General features: G+C 43.9%; 1 protein-coding gene across 1 annotated transcript in view; it reads left to right on the top strand.

Moving 5' to 3' along the window:
• Nucleotides 1-811: 811 nt before the first annotated feature.
• Nucleotides 812-19,664, top strand: part of xylb (xylulokinase homolog (H. influenzae)) — a gene marked incomplete at its 3' end in the record, with an annotated part of 52,682 nt that continues 33,829 nt past the window's right edge. The window contains exon 1 of the mRNA XM_034183453.1: nucleotides 812-890. Within this exon, the coding sequence (XP_034039344.1) occupies nucleotides 858-890 (33 nt within the window). The remainder of the gene's footprint in view (nucleotides 891-19,664) is intronic.

Below are 19,664 nucleotides of genomic sequence, written 5' to 3'. Positions count from 1 at the left end.
GTGAGGGCAGAGCTGAGCCGCTCACACCGGGCAGAGAGAGGCAGCAGCCAGCGGACAAAAGTGTTTAAAAAAACAAAACAAAACACACTGCTTTGCTTTAAATGCACAGTAAGCTATTTCAGATGATCAGCGTGGCCCGTCTTTTTCCTAAAAGGCTTTATTTCACTCGTTTGTCACGTTGGAAAGCTGTAGCTTTTGTGCTAATTTGATTAGCATTTGTTCTACTACTTCTTGGTTTTCTGGGGGCATTACAGCGCCACATACAGGCCTGGCATATGTACTACAACGTTAAACGAAGCTTCGAGGCACAGAATTTGCCTCGAACATTTTTTGTAATCGAATTATTCGAATTACTCAACTAATCGTTTCAGCCTTAATTTGGTTTAATCTTTTTTTGTAGGTTGTGGTGGCTTCGAGGGTGAAGATAGAATGTTTCTGCGCCTTTGGCGTCAGTTTCAATTTCCATTCCCAGCCCACAGTAGTCAACAAGCGCTTTAGCTTTACCGTTAGCATTAGCCATTCCCTTATTAGCTTTGGCTATCAGTACATTAAAAGTCGTTAATTTAATAAAGTTTTTACTTATTCCGGTCCCGGTGAGACTTATTGTTTGTCCAAGTTGGTCAGAAGGTTAATCTTGGTAATGGTGGTCCAGTTAATGTTTATTCAGGTTTTGCTCTGGAGGTCAGTTAAACTGAATGGAGACGGCACCTGTCCTGCAGCAAATCGGTCACGTGATTGAAAACCTTCTATTGCATTTGTTGAAATAAAGTTTTGAAAAAAAAAAAAAAAGTCACTCTGTGTGGAAGTCACGTGTTTCCCGTCATGACGTGTTTCCGGTGTGTTGGTGTCTGATCGTCATGTTTCTGGGCTTCGATTTCAGCACACAGCAGGTAAAAAAAAAGAATAAGTTTAACGCACGCGCATTCCGCGCAGCTGTGGCAGAAGTTTGTTTTTTTGCGTCAGCGTTGCGTTAAAAAGTTTAATTTCGAGCGTGTTTGCGCTGGTGAACTTTGAACTCGCACGCACGCGCTTCAGTCTTCTTCTTCTTTTATGTTTCCGGCAGACTAGACGCCCCCGGGCGTGTTGCTGCCTCTCACAGGTTGCTGTCAGTACTACGCGGGTTTACACAAATCTTTAGATGGAGATTTGTGCAGTAAATAAACTACACAAAAACTTCCTCTCTGTGTCTATCTGGACCAAGAAGAGTCTGCAGAGAGATTTTTTTATAGAGGCGCCTAGGGCTGCAGCTATCAAATATTTTTGGAATCGAGTTTTCTATCGATTATTTTATCGATTAATTGCGTAATCGGATAAAAAAGTACTTTTGTATTTTTTAAACAATATCAGTCGTGGCAGGGCTCTCCCTAAGCAATGGCACAATGTCGCTGTGTCGTCATGCAGATGTTTAACTTTAGGATGTTCCCTCTCTCTGTTTAGGTCATTATTTATTTTTTCACATTATTAAGACTTTTGGAGCTTTGTCAAACCATAAGCCCAGGTGTGAAATCTTCAGTCTGCAGACAGGACATTCTTTTTTTTTTTTTCTTATTGCACGTTTCATTTGCACTTTTTATTGCTGTGATTTATTCAGTGTTTAGTGTATATTTCTACATGCCGAACAGAGTCAAATTCCTTGTTTTCTGTGGACACTTGGTGAATAACAAAGCCTTTGAAAAAACAGCTGTGGAGTGCAACATTTCCACAACAGCTGCACTGATAAATTAACTCTACAGCCTGTTGATAAAAACTCTTATCAAATCTGAATCTAGGCATTTTTTGAATAGTTAAACATGATTCATTTAAAGTGTGCTTCCTTTCGCTTCATCTGTGGAGGTGGAGAGCAGCCAGTGGAGACAAAATATACATCTAAAAACACACTGCTTCACTTTAAATGGACGATCAGCACAGACCCTTTCTCTTAAAAGGCTTTATTTTACTCAGCATGTGGCTTTGTAAATTTTGTAGCATCACCTGCTACATTAGTTATAAACCTGGAATGTTCGTGCGCGCCTCAATCTGTTACCGTCACTAACCACAGGGCGGCGCCATTACTAAGGGTGGAGATGTGCAGATCATCAATAATAAACTGACTGCTTTTTTTGCACTAGCGTCGCTATTTCTTAACGAATTTTAATAAATGTAGGCTTGTTTTAAAGCCATTTGAAAGCTCTTTCCAATGAACCTATGCATGTGTGGGTGAAAAAAAAGTTTATGTAAAATTCAGAAATTTGGGGAAATTCTGACAAACTGTGCTGCTTTTCTCTCTCTATTGTCACCATTTGTTAACAGATTTTAATAAAAGTAGGCTTGTTTTAAAGCCCTTTAATTGCTCTTTCTAATGAACCCATACATGCCTGGGTAGAAAAAAATGTTTTATGTAAAGTGTGGAAATTTGGGGAAAAATATACTATTCTGTTAATTCTCGATGGATTTTTATAAATGAAGCCTTGTAAGTTGTATTTATGCTGATTCAAAGCTCTAATGAACCCATACACGTCTGGATAAACAATCCTTATGTATTAAAATATAAATCTGAAGTCTTGCCATTGTGCTCATTTATCTTGCTGCTTTTTCCACTGTAATATTATTACTAGTCTTTTAATGACAACAACATATATCTGATTTTTACTAACATTTTATTCCAAGTAGATATAAAGCCATTCAGAATTTATGACTTTTGACCCTCAGTCAGGGTAAAAAGTACCTCCTCCATCCCATCCAACCACACTGTTCAAATTTAAATGCCTCCTGTCACCACCATGAACATATCATATTAAACACTGCAAGTATATAGACATAAATATATTTAAACATTTTTGTTTCCGCATGTGAACACAGCTTAATGAAAAGAACTTATGGTGTTGAGTTATAGTCTCAGTATATTGATATTAAATTATGACATAACGACTTTAAAATAGACATTTGTTTTACATAATTACATTAAGGCTCTTGTACAGTTCATTTTAGTATTTGGAGAATTTGTTTTTGTAGTTGGTGCAGTTGATGGTGAAGCACTGGCTGCCTTTTTTTTCCCTCATTTCACTTGTTTAACTGGCTCAAGGTCTCTGTCCATCCTTAGTAATGGCCGCCGTGCTGCACGCCGCTAGTCACGTGACGTCCATTCCAGGTCTCTATTTTTATTTGCCCTACTGACGTTTCAAATCCCGCAAAACTTCAGAGAGGTCGCCGCACTGCAAGATCTCAGTAACATTGAGAACTGCATTGAGACTCTCTGATCACGCTGCACTTTAACCGCTGCACACGGACAACACCATTAACATCACAACATAAAACTATTTTTATATTGTGCCTAAAACTCTCATGAATATATTGTCTGGGTTTATAGACGTTGTTATTGTGTTTGTTTTATGTAAACGTGAGAATCACAGTCTGTCTCTCCGTTATTTTCAATGGGAGCTGCTGTGAGCTACAATCGCTTCCTGATCATGTTGTTCTGGGGGAAAGTGAAGTTTGCTCTTTAATGTCTTGATTATTGTTCTTTACAACACTGTTTGTCTATGGGGTTAAAATTGTCTCATTAATATTTGTAAATGCACACAGGGTGATCTACAAATAATCATTGATTTGCAAATGTGTTCAGATATCCACAAATGCAAATTTCATATTTGTAACTTGTAAATTGGTCTTTGCAAATAATGTTGTATTTGCAAATATAAAACTTAATTTGTAAAAAAAAAAAATTCCATTTGTAAAACTGGAAATTGTATTTGTGAATTGAGTTTCAGCATTTGTGGATCACCAATTACACGCATTCATCGCTTTCCTCTGCGACGTGATTTTGAGACATTCTTTTTGCGAAATCCACAGGGATCCACAAACAAATGCCTACTGATTCACAAACACACACTCATTATGGGATACACCAATAGAGCAAATGGTTATGGGCATGCTCTACAGTCTTCTTCCCGGTTTTTGTGGGAGTGCTACAGTGCCACCTACAGGCCTGGCATATGTACTACAGCTTTAAACAAAGCTTCAAGGCAAAGAATTTGCCTCGAACATTTTTTGTACTCGAATTATTCGAATTACTTGATTCATCATTTCAGCCCTAGAGGTGCCTTCTCTCCACTTTATAGGTGAGACACTCCATCAGGACACATGCTTTACGGCAGGGGTGCTCATGTTTTTCGTCTTTAATGCATTTTATCAACATCTTGTTTTGATATTGCTGTCAAAAATGTCACTGTACTAATGTTATAAATGTTTACATGGGGTATTTAGGGGCTATTTATTACACTGGTTGCACTTTTTTTTATTATGCATGTGGATGCTCCAGACATAATTTCATTGTTCTTTGTGGCAATGACAATAAATGCTTGAATTAAGAACTGAATTAATTAAGCTGGATGTCTAGAAACTTCCTACTTTTAAACTCTGATAAGACTGAAATGATGGTTCTTGGTCCAGTGGGACATCGGCATCAATTTGACCAGCTAGCGCAGGGGTGCCACATGGGGTGTGCAGCCAGTACATTCTGAGTGCCGGTCCCAAGCCCGGATAAATGAGGAGGGTTGCGTCAGGAAGGGCATCCGGCGTAAAACAAGCCAACCCAACTATGCAGACTCAGAATCGAATTCCCATACCGGATCAGTCGCGGCCCGGGTTAACAACGTCCGCCACCGGTGCTATTGTCCAACAGGGTGCCAGTGGAAATTGGGCTACTGCTGGGCGAAGATGACGAAGAAGAGGAGGAAAACGTTGCCACGAACAGCAGGAGAAGAAGAAAACTAGAAGGGTGGAAATGAGAGTGGGGACTTTGAATGTTGGTAGTATGACTGGTAAAGGGAGAGAGCTGGCTGATATGATGGAGAGGAGAAAGGTAGACATATTGTGTGTGCAAGAGACCAAGTGGAAGGGAAGTAAGAGCAGGAGCATCGGCGGTGGGTACAAGTTGTTGTACCATGGTGAGGACAGGAAGAGAAATGGTGTTGGGGTCATTTTAAAGGAAGAGTGTTGGGAAGGTGTCGTGACACGGACCCACAACAGGGGGCGTTAATGAACGGACAATGGATAAGCCAAAAAGTAACAATTTAATGTTGTGAAGCGCACAACGAAGTACAGACAATAACAATAGTGCGGAATGTCAATCATACACAAGGTGGCGTGTGGCAGGCTCGAAGATAGAAGACGTCCGGTGATAGAAGAGCCGGAACCCACACAGCTTCCACCACCAACGGATCTGAAGAACACCGGAGCCGCCAAGCCCTGCGCCCCAGGTGGCCACTGTCTTCAGCAGTCAGACCCGGTACTGCTGGCAGAGAACAGAAACAGTTTGATGAGTGTGAGTACGCACACTCAGTAATCCCACAGTCTGTGTTCAGTTAGGAGGGAGCACCTCCACCTCCAATCACACACTCGTACAGCTCCTGTGAAACCACTTGTCTGGTTTGGGGTGTGAGGCGAAGCCGTCGCTGTCCAGACCAAACGCCAATACCGCAGATAAGGACACAGTCACAGGAAAACGGCTGCAAATGAGATCAGACTATTAGTCACAGTTAAGCTTAGCAGAGAAATTACCTGTATGGTAGATGATTTCTCGGCAGGGAGGTGGAGTTGCAGTCCGGCTTTTATGGAGGTTGACGTTGATGAGTGACAGCTGGTGGTGATGATGACAGCTGTCACTCCACTGGTTCCGGCGCCCTCTCGTGCTTGAAGCCCGCACTCCAAGCAGGGCGCCATCTGGTGGTGGTGGGCCAGCAGTACCTCCTCTTCAGCGCCCCACACAACAGAAGAGTATGTTAAAAGTGTGTTGGAGGTTAAGCGAGTGTGAAGATTTCTGGAGTGTATTAGATGAGGTGGTGGAGAGTGTGCCCAAGCATGAAAGAGTGGTGATAGGAGCAGACTTCAATGGGCATGTTGGTGAAGGGAACAGAGGTGATGAGGAAGTAATGAGTAGATATGGTATCAAGGATAGGAATGGGGAAGGACAGATGGTAGTTGATTTTGCAAAAAGGATGGAAATGGCTGTGGTGAATACCTACTTTAAGAAAAGGGAGGAGCACAGGGTAACATATAAGAGTGGAGGAAGGTGCACACAGGTGGACTACATTCTTTATAGGAGATGCAAGCTAAAAGAAATCGCAGACTGTAAGGTGGTAGCAGGAGAGAGTGTCACTAGACAGCATAGGATGGTTGTATGTAGGATGACTTTAGAGGTAAAGAAGAAGAAGAGAGTGAGAGCTCAACAAAGGATCAGATGGTGGAAGCTGAAGGAGGAAGACTGTTGTGTGAAATTTAGCGAGCAGGTGAGAGAAGCACTAGTTGGAGGGGAAGCAATTTTGGACAACTGGAAAAGTACTGCAGATGTGGTGAGGGAGACAGCTAGGGCAGTACTGGGTATGACATCTGGACAGTGGAAGGAAGACAAGGAGACTTGGTGGTGGAATGAAGCGGTCCAGGAAAGCATAAGGAGAAAGAGGTTGGCGAAAAAGTTTTGGGATAGTCGGAGAGATGAAGAAAGTAGACAGGAGTACAAGGAGATGCAGCGTAAGATGAGAAGAGAAGTGGCAAAAGCAAAGGAAAAGGCATATTGCGAGCTGTACAAGAAGTTGAATATTAAGGAAGGAGAAAAGGACTTGTACCGATTGGCCAGACAAAGGGACAGAGCTGGAAAGGATGTGCAGCAGGTTAGGGTGGTAAAAGATGCACATGGTAATGTGCTGACAAGTGAGGAGTGTGTGCTGAGAAGGTGGAGGGAATATTTTGAAGAGCTGATGAATAAAGAAAATGAGCGAGAGAAAAGGCTGGATGATGTGGTGAGAGTAAATCAGGAAGTACAAGAGATTAGCAAGGAAGAAGTGAGGGCTGCTATGAAGAGGATGAAGAGTGGAAAGGCAGTTGGTCCAGATGACATTCCAATGGAGGCATGGAAATGTCTAGGAGAGATGGCAGTAGAGTTTCTAACCAGATTGTTTAATAAAATCTTAGAAAGTGAGAGGATGCCTGAGGAGTGGAGACGAAGTGTGCTGGTTCCTATTTTCAAGAACAAGGGTGATGTGCAGAGCTGCAGTAAGTACAGAGGCATAAAGCTGATCAGCCACAGCATGAAGTTATGGGAAAGAGTAGTAGAAGCTAGGCTTAGAAAACAGGTGAAGATCTGTGAGCAGCAATATGGTTTCATGCCGAGAAAGAGCACCACAGATGCAATGTTTGCTCTGAGAATACTGTTGGAAAAGTACAGAGAAGGACAGAAAGAGTTACATTGTGTGTTTGTGGACTTAGAAAAAGCTTATGATAGGGTGCCAAGAGAAGAGTTGTGGCATTGTATGAGGAAGTCTGGAGTGGCAGAGAAGTATGTTAGGGTAGCGCAGGACATGTACAAGAATAGTGTGACAGCGGTGAGATGCGCAGTCGGAATGACAGACTCATTCAAGGTGGAGTTGGGATTACACCAAGGATCAGCTCTGAGTCCTTTCTTGTTGCAGTGGTGATGGACAGGTTGACAGATGAGATCAGACAGGAGTCCCCATGGACTATGATGTTTGCAGATGACATTGTGATCTGTAGTGAGAGTAGAGAGCAAGTTGAGTCTAGTCTGGAGAAGTGGAGATATGCTTTGGAGAGAAGGGGAATGAAAGTCAATAGAAGCAAGACTGAGTACATGTGTGTGAACGAGAGGGAGCCCAGTGGAATAGTGCAGTTACAAGGAGTATTAGTGGTGAAAGTAGATGAGTTTAAATATTTGGGGTCAACTGTTCAAAGTAAGGGAGAGTGTGGTAGAGAGGTGAAGAAGAGAGTGCAGGCAGGGTGGAGTGGGTGGAGAAAGGTGGCAGGAGTGATTTGTGACCGAAGAATATCAGCAAGAGTGAAGGGGAAAGTTTACAAAACAGTAGTGAGACCAGCTATGTTGTATGGTTTAGAGACGGTGGCACTAACAAAAAGACAGGAGGCAGAGCTGGAGGTGGCAGAGCTGAAGATGTTGAGATTCTCTTTGGGAGTGACAAGAATGGACAAGATTAGGAATGAACATATCAGAGGGACAGCTCAGGTGGGACGGTTTGGAGACAAAGTCAGAGAGGCGAGATTGAGATGGTTTGGACATGTGCAGAGGAGGGACCCAGGGTATATAGGGAGAAGGATGCTGAGTATGGAGCCACCAGGCAGGAGGAGAAGAGGGAGACCAAAGAGGAGGTTCATGGATGTGCTGAGAGAGGACATGCAGGTGGTTGGTGTGACAGAGGAAGATACAGAGGACAGGGTGAGATGGAAACGATTGATCTGCTGTGGCAACCCCTAACGGGAACAGCCGAAAGACAAAGAAGAAGCGCAGGGGTGGCCAAGTTCGGTCCTCGAGAGCCACCTTCCTGACACTCTTAGTTGTCTCCCTGCTCCAACACACCTGAATCCAATGAAAGGCTCATTAAAAGCCTGCTAACGAGTCTTTCATTGGATTCAGGTGTGTTGGAGCAGGGAGACAACTAAGAGTGTAAGGAAGGTGGCTCTCGAGGACCGAACTTGAGCACCCATGCTTTACGGTTTCTTCTTTTCCACACGAGCAGAGCGCATCAGTCCTTTTTCCAATCAAACACAGGTCAGGAGTCAGGCCACAATGTCCCAGCCTTAATCTTGAAAACTCACTTGCTCTGAGCTGCTTTTCCCCCTTTAATGTCCCTCTGCACTCGATGGTGACGCCTCCCTCTCTGCTCAGAGTCCCACTCTCACTGCCACTGACTCAGCACCTTTCTGACCACCGCACTCAGGACTCCGAGAACCCCAATGTGGTAAACACACTGATAAAATCCTGCCTCAGAGTCTGCTTGGCAGTCAGGTCTGCCACCTCGTTCCCCGCCACGCCCACATGGGCTGGTACCCACATAAAAGCGACAGATGAGTCCACCATATCAGCTCTTTGTAGAGCAACTAACATTTCAAAAATGAAGTCAGTCCGCCCCCGTGGTGCTCCAGCCTCCAAAGACATTAACGCAGCAGCTGAATCTGTACAAATTAAAGCATGTTGAGGCCCAGTTTTGCCCATTCTAGAGCACAAAACAAGGCTGTAACATCTGATCTGGAAGTCCATAACCCCGAGGCTCAAGCCAGCCTCAGGAATGTGTTCAGGAAACGTAATCGTTAATTCAGAGATCTATCATTGTAAACGTGCTTCAGTCTGAAACAGTCTCATGAAAAAGACTTTTCACACTCTGGGAATACGCATGCGCGGCCAGGCCGGGTCAAAGGTCAAGAGGTTAAAAACGTAAACAGACACTGAGTCAGTCAGTGACGGCATCAAACAACTGCCTAAATCCAAAATAAACATAATTTTACAGATGCTTATAAGAAGGAGTGAAAATGCAGCTGTTTTACCAAAACATTACAATATAAATATTATAAATAATTACCTTTGAGATGATCACAAACGCTTTTTTCACCCGCACAAGAAAAGCTGCTGTAGAAAATTCCTCTGTGTTTCTGGAGCGATTAGAGATGGTTTTATCAGACAGTCTCAGAGCAAATCATTAAATCCACTGCGAAATAATTTTTTTTATATAGGGCAGCATCCAGCAGCACGCAGCGCGGCGTCCAGCAGCACGCAGCGTGGCGTCCAGCAGCGCACAGCGCGGCACGCAGCGCGGCACGCTGCGCGGCGCCCAGCAGCACACAGCGTCCAGCAGCACGCAGTGCGGCGTCCAGCAGCACACAGCGAGGCATCCAGCAGCACACAGCGAGGCGTCCAGCAGCACGCAGCGTCCAGCAGCACGCAGCGCGGCGTCCAGCAGCACACAGCGAGGCGTCCAGCAGCACGCAGCGCGGCGTCCAGCAGCATGCAGCATCCAGCAGCACGCAGCGTGGCGTCCAGAGGCACGCAGTGCGGCGCCCAGCGGCACGCAGCGCGGGACCCAGCGGCATGCAGCGCGGCGTCCAGCGGGTCGTGTTGGTCCGGTGAATTGTGCAGCAGTGCCATTGAGTCCTGCTGCTCTACAACCCCTGGCAAAAATTATGGAATCACCGGCCTCGGAGGATGTTCATTCAGTTGTTTAATTTTGTAGAAAAAAAGCAGATCACAGACATGACACAAAACTAAAGTCATTTCAAATGGCAACTTTCTGGCTTTAAGAAACACAAAGAGAGTAAATCATCATGCAATGTTGCAAAAGATGTTGGTTGTTCACAGTCAGCTGTGTCTAAACTCTGGAACAAATACAAACAACATGGGAAGGTTGTTAAAGGCAAACATACTGGTAGACCAAGGAAGACATCAAAGCGTCAAGACAGAAAACTTAAAGCAATATGTCTCAAAAATTGAAAAATGTACAACAAAACAAATGAGGAACGAATGGGAGGAAACTGGAGTCAACGTCTGTGACCGAACTGTAAGAAACCACCTAAAGGAAATGGGATGAAAATTTACAGGGTGATTCCATAATTTTTTCCTCAGAATTGAGTGATTCCATATTTTTTCCCTCTGCTTGGTCTAAAAAAGTAACCGTTACTGACCTCCACAATCTTTTTTTCCTAATTTCTTATAGTGTTTCTTAAAGCCAGAAAGTTGCCATTTGAAATGACTTTAGTTTTGTGTCATGTCTGTGATCTGCTTTTTTTCTACAAAATTAAACAACTGAATGAACATCCTCCGAGGCCGGTGATTCCATAATTTTTGCCAGGGGTTGTATTATCCAGACAGCCGGACTCAAATTCAGATATCGGGTCGGGGAATGATTTGCCGTCATCATTTTTTCAAAGGGCAGTGTAATCTGTCGCTGCTCTGTTGTGATACAGATCAGGTTTAAGGATATGATTCCTTCTTTATGTTCTCTAATGCCATATACCAACACAGTGCAGAGTAGCTACCTAAACTCTGTAAGTGAGATAGAGTATCTCATCAATAGTTTTACATCCTCATTGTTGACAACTTTGGATGCTGTAGCTCCTCTGAAAAAGAGAGCTTTAAATCAGAAGTGCCTGACTCCGTGGTATAACTCACAAACTTGCAGCTTAAAGCAGATAACCCGTAAGTTGGAGAGGAAATGGCGTCTCACTAATTTAGAAGATCTTCACTTAGACTAGAAAAAGAGTCTGTTGCTCTATAAAAAAGCCCTCCGTAAAGCTAGGACATCTTACTACTCATCACTAATTGAAGAAAATAAGAACAACCCCAGGTTTCTTTTAAGCACTGTAGCCAGGCTGACAAAGAGTCAGAGCTCTATTGAGCCGAGTATTCCTTTAACTTTAACTAGTAATGACTTCATGACTTTCTTTGCTAATAAAATTTTAACTATTAGAGAAAAAATTACTCATAACCATCCCAAAGACGTATCGTTATCGTTGGCTGCTTTCAGTGATGCCGGTATTTGGTTAGACTCTTTCTCTCCGATTATTCTGTCTGAGTTATTTTCATTAGTTACTTCATCCAAACCATCAACATGTCTATTAGACCCCATTCCTACCAGGCTGCTCAAGGAAACCCTACCATTATTTAATGCTTCGATCTTAAATATGATCAATCTATCTTTATTAGTTGGCTATGTACCACAGGCTTTTAAGGTGGCAGTAATTAAACCATTACTTAAAAATCCATCACTTGACCCAGCTATCTTAGCTAATTATAGGCCAATCTCCAACCTTCCTTTTCTCTCAAAAATTCTTGAAAGGGTAGTTGTAAAACAGCTAACTGATCATCTGCAGATGAATGGTCTATTTGAAGAGTTTCAGTCACGTTTTAGAATTCATCATAGTACAGAAACAGCATTAGTGAAGGTTACAAATGATCTTCTTATGGCCTCAGACAGTGGACTCATCTCTGTGCTTGTTCTGTTAGACCTCAGTGCTGCTACCCGCACCGTAAACAGTGCCGGTGGAGAGCTGCTTCCACCTCCTGAGGCGTCGGACAGTTTGCCAGAATCTCTTCGAGGCCGACCGATAGTCCTCCTCCATAGCCTCCCGAACTCCTCCCAGACCCAAGTTTTTGCCTCTGTGACCGCACGGGCTGCGGCACGCTTGGCCTACCGGTACCTGTCAGCTGCCTCTGGGGTCCCACATACCAACAAAGATAAGTAGGACTCCTTCGTCAGCTTAAAGGCATCCCTTACTTCCGGTGTACTACCGGGTTCGGGGATTGCCGCCGCGACAGGCACCAGAGACCTTGCGACCACAGCTACGAGCGGCCGCATCAACAATGGAGGTGGAGAACATGGTCCACTCGGACTCCATGTCTCTAACCTCCCCCGGGATCTGGGAGAAGCTCTCCCGGAGGTGGGAGTTGAAGACCTCCCTGACAGAGGGTTCCGCCAGTCATTCCCAGCAGACCCTCACGATACATTTGGGCCTGCCAGGTCTGACCGGCTTCCTCCACTCCCAGCGGATCCAACTCACCACCAGGTGGTGATCGGTCGACAGCTCTGCCCCTCTCTTTACTCGAGTGTCCGAGACATGTGGTCGAAGGTCAGATAATACAACTACAAAGTCGATCATCGACCTCCGGCTCAGGGTGTCCTGGTGCCACGTGCACTTATGGACACCCTTGTGCTCGAACATGGTGTTTGTGATGGACAAACTGTGACTAGCACAGAAGTCTGAACACCACTCGGGTTCAGATCAGGGAGGCCGTGCTTCCCTATCACCCCCCTCCAGGTCTCACTGTCGCCGCCCACGTGGGCGTTGAAATCCCCCAGGAGAACAATGGAGTCCCCAGTCGGAGCGCTATCTAGTACCCCTCCCAGGGACTCCAGGAAGGTCGGGTACTCTGCACTGCCGCTCGGCCCGTAGGCCATTGACAACGGTCAATAAGCAATGCAACCCCAGCTCTCCTCCTCTCCCCGTGGGCAACGCCAGAAAAATGAAGCGTCCAGCCCCTCTCCAGGAGTTGGGTACCAGAACCCATGCTGTGCGTGGAGGTGAGCCCGACTATCTCTAGTCGGTATCTCTCAACCTCCCGCACAAGCTCAGGCTCCTTGCCCCCCAGCGAGGTGACATTCCACATCCCAACAGCCAGGGGCTGTGAGCATGGACCGGGCCGCCGGGCCTCCCGCCCTCGACCGCTACCCAGTCCTCTCTGCACCCGACCCCCATGGCCCCCTCTGCAGGTGGTGAACCCACAGGAGGGCGGGCCCATGTTGCTTCTTCGGGCTGAGCCCGGCCGGGCCCCATGGGCTAAGGCCCGACCACCAGGCGCTCGCGCGCGAGCCTCAACCCCAGGCCTGGCTCCAGGGTGGGACCCCGGCTCCGCCATACCGGGCGACGTCTCAGTCCTTGATCTTTCACTGGTCATGGAGGTTCTGAGCTGCCCTTAGTTTGACCAAAACAAACTGTCATTAAACTTAAATAAAACAGGGATGAAATGGAGGTGTGACAGTCACTAGGTGTTCACAGGTAACACTTATTTATTTCTGTATGTATTTATTTTTGTTCATTGTTAGTTGGTTTTATATTTTCTGTTGTGTTTTAATCAGGTTCTTTTTGTCTCTTTCTCTAAAATTGTATTGTAGCATTATTAGTTATTACTATTATTGGTGTTATTATTATTAATATATAAACAAAAATAAATTTAAAAAACATTACAATTTGTAATACATTTGACTCTTTACAACAACAAACGCTGAGCCATTAATTATTATACAAAAAACAAATGCACACAAACATGCTGTGATGCGAACAGCTTAATGCTAACTTTAACATTGAAAACGCTACAGACATGCTAACACGTTAGTATCGGTCCCGTTTTTAAGTTATAAAATACATCTATCAACTGTTTCAGAAGACCATAACAGGTCGGTTTAATGTAAAAAAGGTAAATAATACTCACAGACATATGCTCTTTGGGGTTTTAGCGGGGAAAAATTAAGATAAAGCGAAATAAAACAAAGAACCACGAAGCAGTGGGTCTGATGAATGCTTCATTGCTTCAAGCTTCAAAGAAGAGCTGCGCTGCAGAAACGGTTAATTACAGACCCTGCAGGGGTCCTTTTCATTTTCTTAGCAAACACCCCCAAAAACAACGGCCGCTCTGAAGGACCGATACGGGAATCATTTAGCAAAAAGGTTATTGATGTCGGTGGATCGAATCATTTCTTAACGATACCTGAAAAGAACCGGTTCTCGATACCCAACCCTAGTCATGATGCCTCCAGACTGCAGTTTACACCTCTTGCCCTTTGACCCGGAAGCGAGTGAGACTGTGAAAAGGCTTATAATCAATTTGAAATCATTCTTTGGTGTTTTCAGCCAATTAAATAAATCCTTGAAAAAAACCCTCTCCGGATCTGGATCACGTGGTTCACCTGGAAAGAAGGATAAGAGATTAAACCGGGATTCCGTGGTTATTCTTGTTCAACTCCTCCATGAGTAACTCCCAAATTTTTTCCAGATTTTCCCACCAGAGATTCAGTGATGATACAGGATACTGTCACACATTAAAGTATGTACAGTTGGGTAAAAAAGTATTTAGTCAGTCCCTGATTGTACAAGTTCTCCTACTTAGAAAGATGAGAGAGGTCTGTAATTTTCATCATAGGTACACTTCAACTACGAGAGACAAAATGAGAAAAAAAAAATCCAGAAAATCACATTGTAGGATTTTTAAAGAATTTATTTGTAAACCATGGTGGAAAATAAGTATTTGGCCAGTAACAAAAGTTCAACTCAATACTTTGTAACATAATCTTTGTTGGCAATGACAGAGGTCAATCATTTCCTGTAAGTCTTCACCAGGTTTGCACACACTGTAGCTGGTATTTTGGCCCATTCCTCCATGCAGATCTCCTCTAGAGCAGTGATGTTTTGGGGCTGTCGCTGGGCAACACGGACTTTCAACTCTCTCAACAAATTGTCTATGGGGTTGAGGTCTGGAGACTCGCTTGGCCACTCCAGGACCTTGAAATGCTTTTTACGGAGCCACTCCTTCGTTGCCTGAGTGGTGTGTTTGGGATCATTGTCATGCTGGAAGACCCAGCCACTCTCACTGATGGAAGGATGTTTTGGCTTAAAATCTCATGATACATGACCACGTTCATTCTTCCCTTAACATGGCTCAGTCGTCCTGTCCTCTTCGCAGAAAAACAGCCCCAAAGCATGATGTTTCCACCCCCATGCTTCACAGTAGATATGGTTTTCTTGGGATGCAACTCAGCATTCTTCTTCGTCCAAACACGACGAGTTGAGTTTTTACCAAAAAGTTCTATTTTGGTTTCATCTGACCACATGATATTCTCCCAATCCTCTTCTGGATCATCCATATGCTCTCTGGAAAAGTTCAGATGGGCCTGGACACGTACTGTCTTAAAAAGGGGGACACGCCTGGCACTGCAGGATTTGAGTCCCTCTCTGCGTAGTGTGTAACCTTTGTTACTTTGGTCAACAACAATAATCAAGACGTTAAAGAGCAAACTTCACTTTCCCCCAGAACGACATGATCAGGAAGCGATTGTAGCTCACGGCAGCTCCCATTGAAAATAACGGAGAGACAGACTGTGATTCTCACATGTCTAAAAACCCAGAGAATATATTCATGAGAGTTTTAGGCACAATATAAAAATAGTTTTATTATTGTGATGTTAATGGTGATGTCTGTGTGCAGCGGTTAAAGTGCAGTTTTTGTAAATTAAGTTTGAAAAAAAAGCTTCTGTTTACGTTTTGCTTCTGGAAACATGAGTCCGACATGTGGTTTTTGAATGTACAAGTACAGTGATTAAAAATATCAGCCCAGCTTCAGTTTGAATACTGCCATGAACACTACTGGCCAGTAGATGGCAATAGAGACCTTGAAAACTTGCAAACACAAAATTCCAGATAATCTTTGTTGCTACTTACTACGTTTAAGATGCGCGGAATCTAATAAACGCAAACACAATAACGACGTCTATAAACCCAGAGAATACATTCACGTGAGTTTTAGGCACTAGAGTTTAATGCTGTTGTCCTGATCAGAGTGTCTGAAATGCATTTCTCCTGTCGTGAACGTACTGAGATTACCCTACCCCATAATGCACCTGGACACAACATGCCCCGCACTAAAACCTTAAAAATTAGCGCATTACTTTAAAACTAAAACATATATCTGATATTTTCACTTTATAAAACTTCAGAAGTGACGTTAATTTAAATAACTTGTCTGAAATAAGTCTGGTTTAAGTCTTATTTGAACCATAAGTTAACTAGAAGCACTCAGAGAGTGCAAACCTCCGCCAAGGCCATGGGGTCACTGACACCATAACATCTACACACCTTGGAATCATTGAACCTAAAAAAGTCTAACAATGATGTTTGCTCAGTAGTAAAAAAAGTTTCATCTGCTGTGACTGGATAGCATGTATCCTTAGCGCTTGGCCTCACAGTTTATTGCAACTTGCACCTTTCCCAGAATCTACTGTCATCTGAGCACTGATATTGATATTGCATGTGCTTATAGACAAAAACAAATAAGAGACAAAATTCAATTTATTATTCAACTAAACTGCAAATATATGAATTTATTAACATTTATGAAACACTTCTCTAAACAAGGCCATAGGGTCACTGACCCTAAAGAGATTCCCTCCTTGGCACAGCGATCTATTTCTTTTTGTCTCTTTCTCTAAAATTGTATATAATAATCATTAGATTATTAATATATAAACAAAAATAAATTTAAGAAATATTACAATTTGAAAACAAATGCACCCGAACATGATGACAGCTGCAACTGCTTAATGCTAACTTTTAACATTGAAAATGCCATAGACATGCTAACGCGTTAGCATCGGGATCCGGATCGTGATCCGGATCACCACTAAAATTTAATCACTTGTTCCTCTTGACATTTCCAGCCACTCCAAAAAATTTCATCAAAATCCGTTCAAAACGTTTTGAGTTATCCTGCTGACAAACAGACAGACAAACAAACAAACAAACAAACAAACACAACCGAAAACATAACCTCCTTGGCGGAGGTAATAAAGATGTATGCCTCTGGATGGCTTTTGTGATATTGGCCACATATCAGTATGGGGTTAAAAAAATTAGTTTTTTTTTTTCTTTGTTTGTTTGTTTTTGTGACCAGTTCTCCTTTGACTGCAGAGGATAGAGCGGTTTCTTCTAGAAGCAGCTCTCCTCTGTTTGCAGAGGGTAGAACTATACATCTGTTCACTTTTGTTTACCACGTTAATGGTCTAAAAGTTATCGGTCAAAAACTTATTGGGAGGTAATTAGTCCGATAATGGTTTTCAAAGTTATCTGAAAAGATAACCCGATAATGAAAACTTTATCTTCGATAATTATCGGTTATCGGATTATCAGAACTGTGCCCACCACTGTTGTTTACAGATAAATGTGCTTTTGTAAAATATTCTATTTTTTTATTTGTAAAAACAGGCATTTTTTAAAAAACAAAAAAGCCAAGTTGTAATTAGATAACCGTCTGATATAACCGGTGTCAAAATAAATAGAACACTGCCATGATCTACTGGTGCCAGATGTTCAGGACTTAAACTGGGTTTACACTGTGCGAGTTTTGGCCCTTTGTCAGCTGATTTTTCATTCGTGCGAGAATTTTTTGGATCGCACTGAGTTTCAGGATAATCGCGCGTCATGCATCGTTTAGTATACATGGAGTAACGAGCTGCGTTTAACATCTCACGACCACCTTCTGATTGCCGATTGTATGGTCGGATGAAAATCAAACCTGTTTGATATTCTGGTCGGCCGTCGTGAGGGTATCCTGTTGCTGAAGAGCTACAACCATCCAACCTCTCGCACTGTGCATGTGCAAACACCGCAGACCTGTCTTGTAATGTTTTTTTTAAACTTTGATGTCTCTCATCGAGAGTTTTTGTAAAAAAAAAAAAAAGAAATGTAAATTAAATTTGAAAAAGCTTCTGTTTACATTTTGCTTCTGGAAACACGAGTCCAACGTGTGGTTTTTGAACGTACATTGTGTGTGAGAACATAAATCGTGCGCTCTGAACTTTAACTGCATGCGGTTCTGTGGTACAGTTTGAGCTGGAACCGAGTACAGTGATTGAAAATATCAGCCCAGCTTCAGGGTAAATACTGCCATGAACACTACTGGCCAGTAGATGGCAGTAGAGACCGTGAAAACTTGACAAAACAAAATTCCAGATAGTCTGTGTCTGCTACATTTAAGATGCGTGGAATTTAACAAACGCAAACACAATAACAACGTCTATAAACCCAGAGAATATATTCACGAGAGTTTTAGTTTTAGGCACTAGAGTTTAATGCTGTTGTCCGTGGAGCCTGAACAGAGTGTCTGAAATGCATTTCACATGTCGTGAATGTACTGAGATTACCATATCCTACCCATAATGCACCTGGACACAGCATGTCCACACTAAAACCTTAAAAATTAGCGCATTACTTTAAAACTAAAACATATATCTGATATTTTCACTTTATAAAACTTCAGACGTGATGTTAATTTAAATAACTTGTCCGAAATTAGTTTGGTTAAAATTTGAACCATTAGTTAAAAATGTATGCCTCTGGATGACTTGGGTGATATTGCCCACGTAAGTATGGGGTTAAAAGAAATTTTTTTTTTTTTTTTTTTTTTTTTGGTGACTAGTTCTCCTTTGCCCACCCGGAGGGTATGGTGCTTTCCCAACAACCACCCCTGGGTGACCCCTGAGCTGAAGGTTCTGATGAACCAGAAGAAGAGGGCTTTCAACTCGGGAGACAGAGAGGAGCAGCGTAGAGCCCAACAGGAGCTCCAGTGGAAGATCCGTGCAGCCAAGAAGGTGTATGGAGAGAAGATGGAGGAGCAGCTGGCCAAGAACAACGTCAGGGACATGTGGAGATGTCTCAAGACCGCCTCCGGATTTTGGGCAGGATGCCAGCAGGACTGCAGATGGAGATTTTCGGTTTGCAGAGGAGCTAAACAGCTACTTTTAACGTTTTGGCTCCTCCACGCCTGCCCTCCTGCCTGCTCCCGGCTCTCCAGCAGCCAGCCCTCCAGTCCCTCTGTCCACCCACCTTCTACCCCCTGGTCACCTCCACTGCACCCCGGACTTTGTCCCTCCTCCCCTGGACTGTATTCACCACCAGTACACCTCAGCTCACACCTCAGCTCCCCCCTCCCTCCCCCCTCACTGTAACTCTGACTGAGGTGAGAGGCCAGCTGCTGCAGATAAAGCAGAGGAAAGCAGCAGGACCTGATGGGATCTCCCTGAGGCTGCTGAGGACCTGTGCAGATGAGCTCTGTGAGGTCCTCAGCCACATCTTCAACAAGAGCCTCAGCCTGGGGGTGGTCCCCACCCTGTGGAAGACCTCCTGTGTGGTCCTGGTTCCCAAAACACCGCACACCAAGGAACCGGCCCACTACAGACCTCTGCTTAAGACCTTCTATGACTCTGTTGTAGTCTCAGCTCTCCTCTATGCTGTCGTCTGTTGGGCCCCTGGCAGCACAGAGCGGGAGCGGGAGAGAAAGAGACTGAACAAGCTGGTTAGGAAGTCCAGCTCTGTCCTGGGCTGTCCTCTGGACTCTCTGGAGGAGGTGGCTGAGAGGAGGGTGTTAACCAAGTTCAAATCCATCATGGACAACTCCTCTCACCCTCTGCACCAGACTGTAGTGGAGCTGAGCAGCTCATTCAGTGACAGACTGAGGCACCCTCAGTGCAAGAAGGAACGATACCACAGGTCGTTCCTCCCTGCTGCTGTCAGGCTGAACAATAACACTGTGAAATAACCACATGCAATAATATGTCCACAAATCACGT

The sequence above is a fragment of the Thalassophryne amazonica genome, chromosome 1, assembly GCF_902500255.1.
Source record: "Thalassophryne amazonica chromosome 1, fThaAma1.1, whole genome shotgun sequence".
NCBI classification, from domain to species: domain Eukaryota; kingdom Metazoa; phylum Chordata; class Actinopteri; order Batrachoidiformes; family Batrachoididae; genus Thalassophryne; species Thalassophryne amazonica.
The sequence above is the reverse complement of the archived record's forward strand: the minus strand, read 5'-3'. Positions and strand labels throughout refer to the sequence as shown.